The sequence below is a fragment of the Neopsephotus bourkii genome, unplaced genomic scaffold, assembly GCF_033783945.1.
Source record: "Neopsephotus bourkii isolate Nb327-2 ecotype Australia unplaced genomic scaffold, CSIRO-AGI_Nbou_v1 NB_168, whole genome shotgun sequence".
Lineage (NCBI taxonomy): Eukaryota > Metazoa > Chordata > Aves > Psittaciformes > Psittacidae > Neopsephotus > Neopsephotus bourkii.
This window is the reverse complement of record NW_026900684.1, coordinates 16,072,728-16,090,605: the sequence shown is the minus strand read 5'-3', so window position 1 is coordinate 16,090,605 and position 17,878 is coordinate 16,072,728. Positions and strand designations below refer to the sequence as shown.

Here is a 17,878-nt window from a genome sequence, read left to right as displayed (position 1 = left end):
TTATACTGCAATACATGACTCTCACTGCAGACAAAATAATCCCTATTAATTTCCTGGTTTTTACTAACTTTGAGTAAAATTACTGAAGTGTGAGATGCTATATTCAACACAGTTATTTGAAATTCTACTGACAGAGATGACTAAGGCTTTGCTGTAATTTCATTTTATATGGATTGCAGCTTGGAGAAGATTGTCATTGCTTTCAGTTTTATCTGTTGATCATCTAACAATCAGCTTGAATGTGTAGGGACTGTATATTCAAGTATCTACTCCATCCACCTTTCTTCTGGCTGACTGTGACATGCCCATCCTCTGGTCAGCACTACTTGCTGTTGTGACATAGACCTTGCAAACAGATTTCATCAAAATAAGAATTCAAGTGGCCTGTGTAATTCAAGATTTGCCAGAACGGGAGGGGAGAGTCCTGTTTTCCAGCAAGTGCCAGTTAAAGCAAGCATAGCCTTAGCCTTGACCCCTGATTTCAGGATGTGCATTTTACTTAGGCTTTACAAATCATATTTGGGTGCTATTCAATATATTGTTAATGCAAAGAGCAACTAGACTAAACAAAGGCATAATTATTCACCTGAAATTATAAAGACTCTCTAAAACCAGAAATGCTTACTTGAAAACAATATCTTCCAAGATGCAAATCCCATTCTTGAATTAATATTTTTTGCTCTAAATGTGTTCATGTCTTTAAGATAGCATTCCAATTATTAATGAGTAGCAGTTTTCATTTTTTCATTTTTTCTCCTTCATTTTCTAGGTTATTCAACAGAGAAATGAGGAGTGTGACCACATTCAATTTTTAATTGAAGAGAAAGAGTCTAAAGAAGAGGACTACTATGAAGACCTTGATAGATTTGAAGAAAATGGTACCCAAGAATCTCGCATCAGTCCCTATACTTTCTGCAAAGCCTTCCCTTTCCACATAATATTTGACAGAGATCTGGTGGTCACGCAGTGTGGCAATGCTATATACAGAGTCCTTCCACAGGTTAGACTGATTCTCATGCATGAATAGTTGCAGAAATTCTTGATAGTAGATGCTTCAAGGGTTTATTTTAAAGATTAATGAAACAGATTTAGGATTATCTGTCTAAATTGCATTTCTGTGTAACTGTATAATATTTACTACGTTGTGTTCCTCTTGTTTGAAAAAAGGACTGTGAAAATAGCCCTAATTCTGCAAGAGCTCTTGTCTCTTATGATCATATCCATATGCAGTTAAGAGAATAAGCTTGAGCAGAGAAAATTTGGTCACCCCCACAAGTCAAACGTTAGCTTGATACCCTGTTCTTTCTTGTAGCTCACTCCAAGATACATTTGCTGTGAAAGTGGTAGATAACTCTTTAAAGTGGATATGATACAGTCAGTGCAACTTGGCCTGGGGTTCAGGACATGGTCTTGCCCATGCTACTGTGTAGTGTAGCAGCAGATAACATAGTCTATATATGTTAACTTGATAGTAATGCCTTTAAATATGTAAACTGTCAGGTGCACAATAACTGCAGAGCAAAATAACAGAAATTTTCTTGGCTTGTGCATCAGTATTAACTAAGATGAGCCAAACTGTGAGGTGTGTGTGTGTATATATATATATATATATGTATATATATGCACATGTGTGTGTTCTGAACTGAATGCAGCTACTGCAATTTCGTACGGTTTTTTACAGTAAAAGAGTACTCAGAGGTCCGTTTATGTCCATGTAATGTTGTGTATTCTGTATATGATAGGATACCTCAGTTCTTGCCTGAAAGAGCTGACTAGGTTTCAAAATATAAGTAATAGGTGAAAGGAATAATATGAGAAAAGCAAAAGGTAGGATGATGAAAATGTCAAATGATCTTTACAATTTTGTGGGCTAATGCACATACTTTTAAATGTGATTTTATGTTATTTGCTTTTTCCTGCAATTTTTCGATAATTTGTCTCTGAATTGTGCAGAAAAATTTTAAAGAAGAGCTTTATAAGTAGCTTTGCCAGATTCTTCCCAGGGTCATTCACAGAACAGCTGTTCAGCCTACTGAGGATAGCTGTCAGTATCCTTATTATCAGAGGTGATGCTTTAGCGAACATGGCTTATTGAAAAGGTAGTTTGAAGGAGGTGAGTTAGGAATAAAACACTGGAAAGCTTTTACTGTAGAATGTAAACGTTTTGACAGGTAATGAATGTGATAGTCTAACACAATTTTACAAAGCCATCTTGCTGACTAGAATTGTGCTTTGAAATTGATATATTTCTGATGTAAAATCCTTAGTTCAAACCCCTTGTATTTTAATGGAGAAATGCATAAAGAATATATTCTCTTCCATTCAGTATTGTCATCTAAGCAGATTGAACATAATTACTTCATGTTTGGTTTTATTATAAAACATAACAACCTTCTTTTTTTTTTTTTTTTTCCCAATTCTAGCTGCAACCAGGAAATTGCAGTTTGTTGTCAGTGTTCTCCTTGGTCCGGCCTCATATTGATATTAGTTTCCATGGGATCCTCTCACATATCAATACAGTCTTCGTACTGAGGACCAAGGTAACTAGAGAATATTCACGTGGCTTTTCTTTAAGTAAATATACTTTTGAAAGATACATAAAGGTGCTGAAAGATCAGAAGTCTTTAGAGAAAATTCTTTGCACAGTAGTAATCCCTTTTGAGTTGGAAGCCAAGAAAAAGTCACAGGTCTGAATTCATGTGTGGATGTCAAGTAGAGCACTTTATAGGCATGGTGGAGTACGTATACGTCATGTCTGATGCTTTCTTTTTACAAGGGGCCAACCCATAATATGACATTGTACTGAAGTATACGTAGAAATCTAATTACATTTACTGTTGCTTCATAACAATATGAGAGACAAATATGAAATGTGTTCTTGCTTGGATACATATGTTCATACACAGTTGTGTGTCCTTTTCCCTAGAGAGGGCAGGAGAGCAAGTGGCTGATGTAGAGCTTGTAGTGTAGCGTATACTATGTCAAGGAGCCTATTTATTTATAGAAAAATGTACCTGAGAGAAACACAACAAGATTTCTTAGAATTGCTCCCAGGCACAGACAGAACTTCATAGAACAGACAATACTTTTGTCAAGCTGTTGTGAAGACATGACAGAGAAGAAAAGAAGATACAAGCATGAATGTAAAGAAAGATACCATGCTTTGTATCTTTGAGGTAGCAAATCACAGTATTGAAATACAGGTAGTGTATGGTTTTCAAATGAGAAATTAATTGGGTTTTAATGTAGGGTGTAACTCAATTCCAAACATTCTGACTGCCTTCATAGTGAAAGCCACTTGCATATGTGGCCTGGTGTGTAACACATGTACCATTGCCCTTATATAATTGTGACTTTTCATCACCAGGAGGGGCTGTTGGATGTGGAAAAGCTGGAGTGTGAAGATGAACTGACTGGCACAGAAATCAGCTGTTTACGTCTGAAAGGGCAAATGATCTACTTGCCTGAAGCAGACAGCATTCTCTTTCTTTGTTCGCCAAGGTACTTTAAACCTTAAGAGTTCTACAATATTGATTTTCATTTTACAGTTACTAATTTTAAGAACATTTACAAGAGAAGTGCTACAGAGATTAATTGTTTCAGGTATTGATTTCATTGATTTCAATGTGTTTATACTAAAAGAGGGAGGAAAATTTAAATACTAGAACTTGACTGATTATTAGATAATTCAGTATAAACATTGGGATGCCCTGGTCCAGTTTGTAGAAATGTGAATTTTTCATGGTTCCAGGATTTTTGGTAAATTTTGTCCTCTGGTTCTTACTCTGAGAGTGCTAAGAAGTGTCACAATGATTTGATGTCTTATGTGGATTCATATATTTTTGCAGTAGTTCTAGTGTAATGGATCCTTGATAATTATAAAGAAGTGGTTGAAATGGGGGATTGAATGAAGGGCATCTTTAGTTAAGAGCATCTTGAGCTAACACATCAGATTACAGTTACGATATGTTAATCTCCTGTGTGAAAGGGAGGGGGTGGATGAAGACAGAAGAGGAAGAGGCTACTTTGGTGTAATCTTGGTTTTATTTGTGAACTGAAGTATGTACATTTGATACATTCATGAAACTTACCCATGAGAATTCTGTATTTAAATGGAACAATCAGGAGCCATCTGTTAACATGGATGAACATAAATAAGGTATTTCATAGAAGAGACATGTTGCACACCTCATCACAAGTTCAGAAGCATCATCTTCTGTTATTCAGCAGCCTCTGCTGTTCATGTGGTTTTTAAATGCTCCTTTGGCAAGTTAAATTTTACCCATAGTATTATATGTTTCTTCACTTTGCAGTGTGATGAACTTGGATGATTTAACCAGGAGAGGTTTATATCTGAGTGATATTCCATTGCATGATGCTACCCGTGATCTGGTACTTTTGGGAGAGCAGTTCAGAGAGGAATATAAACTGACTCAAGAGCTTGAGATCCTCACCGACAGACTGCAGCACACACTGCGTGCACTGGAAGATGAAAAGAAAAAGACAGACACGTAAGAACCAAATCCTGATTCTGAGCTGAAACTGTCACAGCAATATATTATTTATAGCTGTCTTCTTAAAAAAATAACAGAATCTTGGAAGGAGTAAGAGGTACTCAGTGCTGTTAATTTTGGAGTCAAGAAAGAACATTTTACTTTAACGCTTCATAGGGTATTTCTTCATTTAGATTGTCAAATGTCATCTGCAGTCTAGGCTGTTACATGCATAGGTGCTCCCTCCCTGATAAGGAAAGCTATGAGAAATGAACTGACAATCCTTCTTGCTTTGTGAGTTACCTAAACCAGTAGTTTTACAAACTTGTGTACATGCAGTCCTTGTAGCCAAAATGAATTTGGTGAGTGGCCATACGCTATTATTTGGCAGAATAAATCTGCTGTAGACCACTTTGTCTATCTAAACTGCCATGCTTACAGGTTAATAAAGGAGGAAAACACATTTTGGAAGCCTTAAAAATAGTCTGCGTAAAGGTGAAGTTTTGCAGTAGGCTAATGCTGTGAATTTTATTTTATAGTTACCTGTAAAAGTGAGTTTGGGGCTATCTAGGTAACACAACTGTCTAGATATAAGTATATAACAATAATAAAGTTTATGCATTTGGCCCGAAATCCATTTCTACAGGTAACTGCAAAATCAAATTCATACTATTAGTCTGTGGCAGCTCATTTTAAGGACTACTGGCAGGTAAGTTGAAAGTTTGTGTTGCAAGCACTGTGGCGTTGATGGTTGACTCTTGTTGTTAAAATATAGCTCCCATCTCTGTAATAGAAGAATTTCTTGTGCATTATACTTGTTTAGTAGTAGAATTAACATTCATTGTGCTATGAATCCTATGGACAGATTTTTTTTTTCTGTAGTCATGGAAATTATTGTAAAAAGATCTGAAAGGGATGGACAGAAAAGTCATAAAAGAAGCCTAAAAAATATTTTTTAGATTCATTTCTGTTGCTTTGCTTTATAAAGTAATTTTATCTTAAGGAATTCTAGCCTTCTTGGCAGCTGCTGGAACAGACAGTGTCAAAAGTATTCACTACCTATGACGCATACAGTAGTGAACTTGCCAAAAAATCTGATGAGGTTTTGTGCAGGAGGCTGTGTACAAAGCAATGCGAAAGAGTCAGAAATCTTCAGCTTGTCCACTTAGCTGTGTAAGGAGGGAAATACACCTTCATTTGGCAGTTAGAAAGTTGAAGGAATACACGAGAGTAGCGCAAAGCTCTTTGTGTGTGATTTGGATTTTATTTGCATAATTTGGAAATTGAAACAAGTGTTAATAGGTCGTGTAGACTATTAATTAAAAAAAGCATGCAATAAACCCTAAAAGCGGCATTCTCAACAGAAGAGGAAGCATTTAGCAATGCAGGAGTTGATCAAAGGTGGAAAACTGATCTCTTCATGGCCTTTTTTTGCCATTTTTGTGGTTCTGTGAGCAAAACCAGATTACATGAGCTGAGGATATAGCAGAAATGCGTAAGCAATAAGCAGAAATGATGCAAGACACTATTAATAGATAATGTCAGAATTAGTAATATGTGCCTCATTTTGTTAGCAATTTAGATGTATTAATTTGTGTTTGAAATGCATGGCTGTAGGTATGCTGTATATCAGTTCCTGTTTCCCAAATAACATATTATTTAGTGAGCATCTTTTGCTCATCTGTTGCTCTTTGATGTGTCTTATAAACTCTGTGAAAGATACTAAGTTAATATTTGAAGAATGCTGATGTAAAGACCTTCCTTTATATTCTGTTTTGCTTGTGTCTTTCACTTCTTATACATTTAGATTACTGTACTCTGTTCTACCACCATCAGTGGCAAATGAGCTGAGACACAAGCGTCCTGTTCCAGCTAAGCGATATGACAATGTGACTATTCTGTTCAGTGGCATTGTTGGGTTCAATGCCTTCTGTAGTAAACATGCCTCTGGAGAAGGAGCCATGAAGATTGTTAACCTTTTAAATGATCTTTACACGAGATTTGATATTCTGACTGACTCACGAAGGAATCCATTTGTTTATAAGGTAAGCAGAAAATTTTCAGAGTCTTTAATCTGTGACTTTTCAATAATTCATGATTATGCTACTCTTTTCCATCCTTTGGATTTTAGGCTTTAAAAAAAGAAAAAAAGAAATTGTGTTTGCAGTCTTTGAACTGTGTAAATTGCTGTTACATAGCTAAAGAAGAATATGTTGTTTAAATGTGTGAAGGAACATTAAGGGCTTAGTTCCCAGCAGGATTTCTGGACACTCACACAGTAGGTGGATATGCAAATCTTCCACATTTAGCAGATGTGAACAAGCAATTTGTGGTTCTGCTGACCCCGTGCTTTTAAATTTTTCAGTCATATACCTGAGCCTCCTGGTTGTAAATTATAACTTACTATTCAGCTATTCATAATGTGAATTTCATTGGGAATGAGTTGTAGTTGCAGATGCAGCTGGTAGCAGGTAGATAGGTAGAGGAAGAAATACATATATTGTGTATGTACCTGTGTATGCTTGTGTTTTTATACATGTAAGGTTCATTCCTAGCTTTTACTAGAAATCAGCTTTTTGTTGTGTACCAAGTCAACCAAGAGAGGCTCAAGTCACAGTCACAGTGTCATTTTAACTGGTTGCACTGTGGGCAGACATTACATTTTCTTCAATAACAAGTAGAGAGAGATGACAAGGATTAGGGTAATTTGAATGAAAGTGAAGGGAAGCTTTTTGAAAGAACAAGCAGTCTTACAGGAAGCACTACTTCCATTCTAATACTCTCAAGTTCATGATTATAAAGTAATTGAAAAATATGTATCTTGATAGGTGGAAACAGTTGGGGACAAGTATATGACAGTGAGTGGTTTACCAGAGCCTTGCATTCATCATGCTCGATCTATCTGTCACCTTGCATTGGACATGATGGAAATAGCAGGCCAAGTTCAAGTAGATGGTGAGCCTGTACAGGTTAGTAAATGTGAGGGCTTGAATGAGAGCCCATTCTTTTATATAATGGTAATGCTTTGAAATATGGTAATGCTCAAGTCTCAGTTCATGCAAACTTTGATATTGTTAAAATTTGAGGCTGATATCTACGAATACTATGAAGAGTTACTCATAGATGTGACACGTTCGTTTCCCAGACCTTAAAATCGAATTATTGTGCTTAAACTTTTAAAGAACTAAATTGGGTTTGCATGATTTGTATCTGTTTTCCCATCATTTCAACCCAATCAGGAAATTCCCATTACGCATCAAGTACAATTCATTGAGTCTTCTTCATCTCAATGAGCAGAACTATAGTATTCTTTCAGTGGTGTTTTTGATCATGCTTCAGATTCTCATGTCAGTATGAGAAAATACTGCATTAAAAAGTACAGTTCCATAGGCAGTTATGGCACTGATTAGTGGCAGCAATGTATATTAGTGGCAGTTCACTTCTTGTGGGATTTTATGGAGATACTGTGGCCTTAATGCAGAAGTGGGAAGGCTGCATTGACCTATTCTCATCAGAAGGCTGTGAGAGCAATATAAGTGTGATGCCTATTTCTAGTTCCATGAATGTTACTGGTTTAACACCTAGCTTAGATCTGTGCGCGCTTCACTTTGTCACCGTGCAAAGAAGCAACGAGGTTTGATTTGGGGCCCTACAATAACTGTAACATGCTATAAGAATGAGTTTCCTCAAACCCCTCTCCTATCTCTTGAGCTTTTAACTGAAAAAATACTATGATGTTTTCATCTGAGAAGCATCTTTTTTTCTTGACCTAAACCATCCACTTCTGCACCTTCTGAGTACTCATTAAACACAGACCTGCAGAGTATGCCTCTTTTCCACTTTTTAGCTTTCACAGTGCATAATTGCAGGATGGGCTGTTGCATGCTGGAAAAATACTGTTTGTTCTTTCATGTTGGAGGCAGAGCCATGACACTGCACCAGTAAAAAAAAAAGTGACACAAAACATGGAATGCAAGGCTTTGAAGAAGCAGGAGGAGCACTTTGAAAAAAACCCTGTAGTAGATAGAAATAGCATAATACCTGTATTTAGTAAGAAGTATCAGATTAGATGCTTTGATTTTGAATATTCAAACTTTATTTTTTTCTCTCTAAAGATAACAATAGGTATCCATACTGGGGAGGTAGTCACAGGTGTCATAGGCCAAAGGATGCCACGTTACTGTCTCTTTGGAAATACAGTGAATCTAACAAGCAGAACAGAAACTACTGGAGAAAAGGGAAAGATCAATGTCTCTGAATATACTTACAGGTGAGTAATGCAGTATTTCTATTGGTGTTGACGTCTTAAAAGAAATCACTTTGACAGCATAACATCAAAGTGTCTCTGAAATTGAAAGTGATAGGAGTCCTACAACACGTTATTTAAACATATCAATTCTCATGAAACTGTATGGCAGACTGCTGTATATTTTTATTGGTATGCAAATATAATAATGGTCTGGAGATAGCTTTGAATCTGTTGCTCACATGTCTGTATCATGTTTAATATTTTATATAGTACGTGGCATGCATGCAGAGTGCGTGCATTTACATGTTTTCTCTTAATTTCAGGTGTCTTATGGCACCAGAAAATTCAGATCCTCAGTTCCACCTGGAGTACAGGGGTCCAGTTTCTATGAAGGGTAAAAAAGAACCAATGCAGGTTTGGTTTTTGTCCAGAAAAAGTACAGAGACAGAGGTATGACTAACCACCATGTAATTTTATTTTTTTTTTAAACAAGCCATAAACATGACAAATTTAATCCAAACCACTGAGATCCATTTGCATTCACAAAACTAAATGTTCCCTAGAAAAAATGTTTTGTACAACACTGTATCATTAATGTGTTTACTATCTTGACAGCACATAAAAGTTCTTGATTATTTGTCTTTGCAGTTTATGCAGTCCCTGAAAAAATATTCTCGTACTTTAAAAACTCCTTGAGAGAATGCCAAGTGTTCAAGTATTTATATCTCCGTTTTCTTACGTATTTCTTCACTGTACTAGATTTTGCAGTATAATGTCAATTTCTGTTTAGCTAACATGTCTGGTTATCAGCAGTTCAAAATTCACCATTTGCTTTCTTACAGTGAGTGAATAAATTTGCCTTCAAATATTTAGACAATAGTCCAGCAACTGCTTGCAGGCAGGTTCACACCTAATGAGTATGGTGGTCATTTAACTCCAGATGGATCTGCTTGTTCAGACTGTTGCATAGTAGAGGTCTTGCTTTAGAAATACACAGGGTGAAAACTATTTCTTCTAAATTACATAGGAGCCTAAATCTTCTCAAAATGATGTAAGATAAAGCCCTTCAAGCACTGAGTGGTCTTCAAGCTTATCCCTCAGTTTCAGAAGTCTGGGCATGTATTAACCAAAATCTCAATGAAAGCCAATGAGATCTAAACTCATAAGTGTGCTACAAACTTAGACATTTAATCAGGTTACAGTATTCTAGCTGATTTACCATAGCTGAGCAGGTGCATACATTCCTACCCATTGTCAACAGGGAGAAAAAAGGGGTAAAAGTTATTTACATAGCTTGAATTTTGCCCTAAATTAATGCAGAGTTGTAAGATAATGTATTTAATCTTAAAAATACACTTTACTAAAATAATGAAAGTCATCAGTTACCTTGGCTGAAATAATTCGTGAAGTCACGGGAATCAGTTACACATCTGAGTAATGATGTGCTTCTGAAAATGAAATTTATGCTGTTAAAGTGTTTGAGCTCTTCAGTAGATCTAATCCAGACTTACTACCACTGATACACAAGTATTTGAATGCTGACTTTTTAATGGTAACTGTCAGTATCATACTTCAGGGGAGAGCCTGTACTTTAACACTGCTGAAGTCTGGATTTTAGTACATATTGCTTACAGTAATATTCTGAGTGCTGCTTTTGATAATAATTTCCATTTTTTATTCTAAATCAAGATTAACTAATCTCACATGGCTCCTGTTCTTTCAAGTCTATAGTTGTGCTTAAAATATATTTTAATTAAATACCTTTCACTTTTTCTGCATTATAAATTATGTCATATCATTTGTAGCAGGGCACATTGTAATTTTAAATGTAAACTTTCAGAGGGGTACTAAGTCAGATGGGTATTTTCCTAGTTTAAGCCTCATGCATGTTTGAAAAGTGAAAGAATGTAATCCTCTTATCATATTTTAATTCTTTTCACTTGCACGACTTCATCTGTCCATACACAAAAAGATGCACTGAGTTTTATCCTTTAAGTTTTTCTGAACTGTTTGCAGTTTGTCTTGTGAAGGTACTCTCCATGTTATTTCAGGCACTTTATAGGTTGTACATGATAGTTGTAATCCAAAACCAGAAATCAGCTAACCAATTTTTTATGTTTGGTTACCTTAGAGTAATTGCTTTTCTTTAGGCAAGGGTCTAGTCTTGTTTTTCTTTTCAGAACCTTATTCTCTCTTGACTTTTCAAATACATGCACATGCTAATGTATCATGTGTAGTGCCATTAATTTCAGGGGGACTGTTCATAACAACAAATATGGCCTGCTAACATACATTCAGAAACCATATGGTAAATTTCCTGAAAAGTCACTCCAGAATATTGCAAGTGGCTTATAGTAGTAAACATGAAAATATTTCTTTAATTGTCCTGAAGATATTTCTGCTAATCATTCTTTTACTGTGACACTTCCTACCTCCAATGTCTTTAAATCTACAATAGATTCACATTAGTGATATATTCTCCATTATATCCCTTAGAGAGTAATTACCTCAGCATTTGCAGATCTATCAGCATAATATTTTATGCTTAAGCCTAGTAATTAATACATGGTGAGGAAAGAGGATAAAATACTTAGAGCTGGCATAGAGATGTGAAACCAAGGCTTACAATATGGTGTCTTTCTGCTAAACCTTTAGAAAACAGTAAGGTTGGAGCAGCGCAGCATAGCTCAAACTTGATTGCTAAATTGACATCTCTAATATCAGTCACCATGAGCAGTAGTTAATTCTGAGAAACACCTAATTTACAAGAATCAGTGTTGATTTGGACTGCTGCTTCTTTACTTTTTTCCACTTATCTCTTCCATAATACTGTTACAGCAAAAATTAGGTTTGCATCAGAAATACACATAGAACAAAAGTAACTGTGACCAATTGTTAATTTTTCATCCACTTGTTTGCATGTTATAAGATTATTACTATCATTATTATTTTAACAGAAGTTCAGCTGCAGCTTCTCTCTTGAGAAACAGATTTGTTGTGAAAAATAAAGCTTGCAGAAAGCTCCCCTTGTTTGACTGCAGTTTCCATCATTCCTCACTTGCAAATATCTCTCTTCTGCTCTGTCCCTACATTACTGATGGGAACAAGTTTAAAGTATCTCAGTTAGAACAGGTAATTCATCAGGGAACGCAGGAAATAATTACATTCCGAGCTACAACACATACAAAAGAAATGTGTATTATCTATTCTGTGTTTTATTTTTTTTATTTACTGTTATTGATTGCAAGTTGTAAACTATGTTTTGTCACTGCACTGAGCCAACATGTTGTTGCTTCAAAAAAAAACCCTTACTTCTCAAATTCTACTTGCATGCATTCAAGGAAACAAATCAAGATGCTCTCTAAGCTGAGGGAAGAGGAAGAGGACGCTGGATAGGGTACAATGCTGTCTCCAGATAGGGTGCCAGGCAGTAAGATTGTCATGGATGTTATTTCACATCATATCTCCCATTGCCATGTGCAGTACCACTGTCTTTTCCCTCCTCCCGAATCATACCATTTTTCTCCAGGCTTGCTTGCTATGGATTTTTTTTTTCCCTTGATGTTTGGTATTGTTATATCTCTGCTATGAGCATGTATTTCAAGCTTTTATTTTTTTTAACATGCATTTTTGCACGTCAGTCATGTGGCCCTTCCTACTGCCAAGTAATATTGAATACAATTTTGTAGTATGCACGCTACAACTAACCACTTCAGTGTGATGCTTCACATCTTCATCTTCATCTCTGAAGTGTTGTGGTTACGTCAGTCAGTGACATTTCTGGAAAGATACGTATTTCAGTTGTTGGGCAGAACAATGAACCTGAAGAACTATCTTAAAGAATAATACCTAAAGCAGCATTATGAAAATTGTTGTATAAATATTGTTTATTCAGACTTAGTTCTATTATTACCATGCTTCCTGGTCATTTTGTGAGTAACACTTGACGTGTTCCTGGTTAGAAAAAGGTTCCCCTTTCGATATCATCCTTCATATTTTCCCTGTGTCTACACTATGTAAACATTTTCTGTATTGAAAGGGGGCAGTTGTTTGTCTGATATTGCCGTTTGAAGCATGTGCCAGTGTACTTCTATTGAAATGCTGTTCACTTGCAATGTATTTGTCATTGATTTTTATTAACTAATTAAGTTGTCAAGTTAATAATAGATTGCTGGACAATTTTAGACCACCTGTAGTGCTTTCATTCTTTTCTGATGGAGCCCTCAGAATCGAAAGGTGTGCTGTCCGGTTGTGGTAGTCATGGTTGCCCTTTGATTCGTTCTCTCTCATTTTTAGAACTTATTTTATACCTTGGGAGGACCTGATAATATTCTAGGCATCATGGATAATCAAAGGATGCAAATCTTCTAAGGGGAAATAGTGTCTTTTATCAGCTTAGTAAAAGTGGGCAGTTTCAGATGCGTGAACCTTCCATAACTTCAATATACAGTGCATTTTTATGTGAATAGTACCTGTTCTTATCTGACTGATAATTTCTGAATATTTGCATTATAAAATAGAATAGTGCAATTATTTTGTGTATAAATTTGTCTATATCTAGTATACCTTATCAGCACAGAATATATATGTATAAATGTTTCATGTTAATGTGCAAAAGAAATTGCAATAAATTATTTTTTCCACTGACTTACAGAAATCTGGAGACTTTCTTTTTGGTGCAAGCTGTATTTCATTGTTGTTGATCATTTGTTGATGGTTTGTTGATTGTACAAAAGAAGTATGATCTCCATCCTATAATTTAAGTCCAAGTGTAAATAATTTATCACGTCATCGTTCCAATGTTTGCAATGTCCAAGGTTCTCCCACATTCAGGTTAATGGTCTGCGTCCTCAAATTAGTGTTCAAAATGTGCAGATTAGTGCTCCAAAAGTAGTAGATGAGGTCACAAAAATGCATACACTCCTTTGAAACTTGGACAATGTTTAACAAGGAAAAATTATTAGCCATCCACTTTGAGCAGGATGTACATTACCAACCAAAGTTTTAGGAACGGGAAATGAAGAGAAAGCCACATACATTCCTTTCCATCATCTCACTGTCAGCAGTGCATCCCAGCACTCTGTGAGAGATTGCCCTTGTTCTCATAGTTACACAACAGCAATTTGCCCTTAAAGTTAATCAAGGCTGCCAAAACATTAATGGTGACTGCTAAAGACACAGGATTTGTGTCAGCTGTGCTTGTGCATTGACATAATTCATGCAAATGGCTGTGAAGTAACTGAAGTTTCTGTATAATACTCCCAGCTCTGGAAGAACGCTCAAAGAACACTTTGCCTTTATATTTCACCTTCTTAATAATGGTTATAAGCTCACATTTGAAAGACAATCACATGCACAAGGAGATAGGAAATGATATGCTGGCATCTGATATGAATAAGAGCTGGGTGGAACTTGAGGCTCTGAATCTTTTCATTGAAGAAAACTCCAGTAAAACCTAAAGCTAATAAATATTTGACTGTGTTGCAGCCAAGCTGTGTAGTGCAACAGACACACTTGCACTCTGAAGCTTTGATAGCTGTGTCAGTAACACCTATCTCCATGGAGCCAGAGGAAGGCCTGAGTCATCTGTATCTTAATGTGGTTCTCATTCGCTATGTAGATAGGTCAATACTATATGTATATTGTCACAAACTGTAAAATGGTTATTCAGTGCATTTTCAGAGCTTAAAAGAAGAAAAAAGTTGGTTTATCATGTTCTAGCAGGATGAGAACTTGAAGAGAATTTGGTACTCATCCTCTCCAGTCAGCAGGCAGTCATCATAGTGATACAAATAGGAGCGTATAGGCTACTGTATATGAATTCTGTCAGTTACTGTGTTGGCGTGTCATCTCCAAGTAAAGTGATGTTACTGGACTTACAGCCCTATTTTGTTTGACTGCCAGAGACACACAGAGGATCTGTGTTATTATTTTTCATTTAATAAGATTCTTTTTTACTGGGGGAGAGTCTGAAAATGGTGTCATTTTATGCACCTATTTGGCAAGGAGGGGGAAGCAAATAATATGCCAGTAAGCAGAGCTGTGATAATTTAACTATAAAAAAAAACCCAGTTGTTTCCATTTCCCAATCCAGAGCAGCACATACAAGGTGTTATTTATTTTCTTCTCTACTGTCCCTGAGTCTTCTGGCTTGTTTTGGAAGACAGTTGTGGAAAAACTGTAACAATACGTGCTGTCTCCACTAATTCACTCTTTGTTTGTTATGAGCAGGAAAAGGCTAATGTTCGTTTTCATCATAATGGTCAATGGGTCTTTCTGCCAGTGTGACTATTTTGGAGATAACAATCAGAGAATGTAAGAACAATTTTGTGATTATTATTCTGGGATGAAGATGTGTGTTCTCTGTTATAAAAGGTTTTGTTCCAGACTGTTCCAAATACCCAACAGTCAAGTTAGCATTGCCTTTGTTATTGTGCCTTTGTTAATGTTTTTTTTCCTTTTTGTGGAGATGATCATGGGTATTTCAATACATATAAAAGCACCTAGTGCAAACTTTATGCTACAGTACAGTTGTACTTTCAAGGAAGGTGATTTTATGTGGTGAGGGTCTATGAAGTCACAGCAGTCACCTAGTGCTAGCACACATTTGTTTTCAGCTGTTCATATGCTGGACACCTTTGGCTCGAAGCCTGTGTGGTTTATTTCTATTGCAGGTTCCCAGGGTCATTTTAGCCTTCCAAAATTAATTTTACACTTTGATAAGTGTGGTAAACCTGTCCAGTGCTGAAACAGCCGACTTGTGATTAAAATGACACAACTTAGCTGAGTGCAGACGAAGTGTTCATAGTTCCTAGCTGGTGTTAATCATAAGCAGAAGTGAAGACCAATTAGATCAGTAGTCCTTGGACCTTCGTTTGAAAAAAAACAAGCACCAGCACACAAAAACTACATGGCCATGGTTTTCAGATGAGAAATAAAACTCTGAGTTCAGTATTGATGGTTTCGAATCCTACACCAGTATGAGCACAGTGTTGTAATGCACCGTGTGGAAAATCAAACGGCTTTATAATTACTTTCAAGGTCCCTGTCCTTGCAGTCCTTCTTCTGTTTAACATAAAACATGTTTTATTGCATAATTATTGTCGGGGAAGGGTTCAGCTAGGCACAGGAGGGGAACACCTGAGCTCCAACTATAATGACCAGAAAGTGTCTCAGATTGCTAGCAAACTTTTTCTCGTCTGCACCTCCTACAGTGTAAATTTAAGGTTATGTACACTAAAATGGAGATGTCAATATTTTCTTAAGCTGTGATTAATTGTTGTTTTATAATATAGATGCCAAGAAAAAATCATCTTGTTTAAGAAATACTTGTCCTAGGTTTTTTGCTCAGTCTCCTTACTGGACATGATTCATTTTCCAGGTGTGGTATCTTTGGTAAATGTTGGAAAACACTACTACAGCTGGAGACAGCCTCCATTGTCTCTTGCATTCCCAGGTATGTCACATTTTAACTGCAGTACTAACTTATCTTAGGACCACATATTTCTGGCACTATGGCACTGCAGCAGTAGGAAACACTGCTTTCTGACTGAGTGCCATAGACTATTAAAAAAACCCAAAATGAACCTTCACTTCAGCCAACACTTCAAAAAGCCACTAATTCCTTTTTTCATTATCTTCATTCATTTTTCATTATTTTCATTATCTTTCATTATCTTCATTATTTTCATAATCTTCATTTCTGGCCCCAACAGGCTAAAATGTCTCCAATAAATTGTTCAGAAAGAACCTGCAAAAGTAAGAGCTGCTGGAACATGGGGGATTGCACAGTAGCCAAACAATAAATCTGTTGGGGTTGCTCTCCACTGGAGCAGCTGCCAGTCCCAGTTTTATGTTCCTTCTTGGCTAATGGAGGAGCCTGGCCTGTGTCGATGATGTCATGTTTTCTAATTAAATGCTTCTGGGTGCTAGTATTTTCTTCCCTGTTGCTCCAATAATACCAGGCAATCTGTGTGTCGAACATTACAACAGTCATGAAGCCAACAAAATGGATATCACAGACACCGGTATCAGGTTCTGAGAGCTCTGCAAGGCTGGCAAAGCCATGATTGTTTTGTGTGTGATCTTGCCTATAGCTCTCAGATTCAGACCTGACTTTCAGCGCCATCCTGAGGTAGTGGCAGTGAAGTTAGTAGAGGTGGTTTGTTAGAGCAGGGAAGAGTCATTTTTCTGGGGCAGCAACTCAAAACTGTCTAAAGGGAAAGTATCATATGCTATAAAACATTGGGGAAGATGTAACAGAAGGGCCTTGCTTTGCCCTGACGCAACAGAAAAGACAATGCTCTCCAAAAGGTCATACAAGGGTGGAAGAGAAGCTGCCTGAAGAAAAAATGCCTTTGTTTGTGGGGTGTTTTTTTTTAAATTGAAGTCTGTAGGAGAAGCTACTGTGAACTGAATAGTTTTACCCTGTCATGTTTTGATGTTTATTATCTGTTTATACACAATTAGAAGATAAAGCTTTCCCTGTAAACGAGCACCTAATTGATGAGCTGTGTGTTTGGTGCTGAGTTACTTTATGTTTGTTATGCTGTGACATGAGTACAAACATTGCACCATGTTCCTGTAGAGTGGAGGTTGACTTTCCTGTGTCCTTCTGGCTGGCTGACACTGTGTTGGGCCATCACATCTGCCAAGAGAGGGGACTGTAGCCTCATTAGCTCTGTTACAGCATGTAAGAGTTTGCAACAAATACCCAGGCAAAACTCTTAGTGAAGGCAGCCACTAAATTCTGGATTAAACAAACACACAGGCTGCAAGAATAATTCACTTCCACAGATGGAGCATGGCTGGAGATGATTCATAAGGTTGCAGATGTTTTGCAGGAATGAGGAGGAAGAAAAGGCAAAATTCATCAGAGAACCTGCACACAGTGTAGCTTTGGCTGCAAATGTTCTATTACCCTTCCTCTCACATTCCAAATGGCCTAACCTTGATATACCCTCACTTGGAAAAAGGAGAAAGGAGGTGCAGGAGATTGTACCTACATACCTACTAGGTGCGCAACTTAAATATGTTGATCCCTATAGGATCAGTGGCGAGCACAGATGGCACACTACATCTCTTCCCTTTCTGAATGAGGACAGTGCCTCTGGAGGTGTGGATTCATGAGCAGATG

The 17,878-nt window shown here is 36.8% G+C and overlaps 1 protein-coding gene across 1 annotated transcript in view; it reads left to right on the top strand.

Annotated features, from left to right (window-relative positions):
- The window catches only part of GUCY1B1 (guanylate cyclase 1 soluble subunit beta 1), a 40,951-nt gene extending 28,268 nt beyond the window's left edge, over positions 1 to 12,683 (top strand). The window contains exons 6-14 of the mRNA XM_061373724.1: positions 770 to 1,000; positions 2,424 to 2,540; positions 3,368 to 3,501; positions 4,314 to 4,511; positions 6,301 to 6,538; positions 7,322 to 7,462; positions 8,609 to 8,763; positions 9,066 to 9,192; positions 12,084 to 12,683. Coding sequence (XP_061229708.1) covers positions 770 to 1,000; positions 2,424 to 2,540; positions 3,368 to 3,501; positions 4,314 to 4,511; positions 6,301 to 6,538; positions 7,322 to 7,462; positions 8,609 to 8,763; positions 9,066 to 9,192; positions 12,084 to 12,107 — 1,365 coding nt within the window. The 3' untranslated portion in view covers positions 12,108 to 12,683. The remainder of the gene's footprint in view (positions 1 to 769; positions 1,001 to 2,423; positions 2,541 to 3,367; positions 3,502 to 4,313; positions 4,512 to 6,300; positions 6,539 to 7,321; positions 7,463 to 8,608; positions 8,764 to 9,065; positions 9,193 to 12,083) is intronic.
- The last annotated feature ends 5,195 nt before the right edge of the window (positions 12,684 to 17,878 follow it).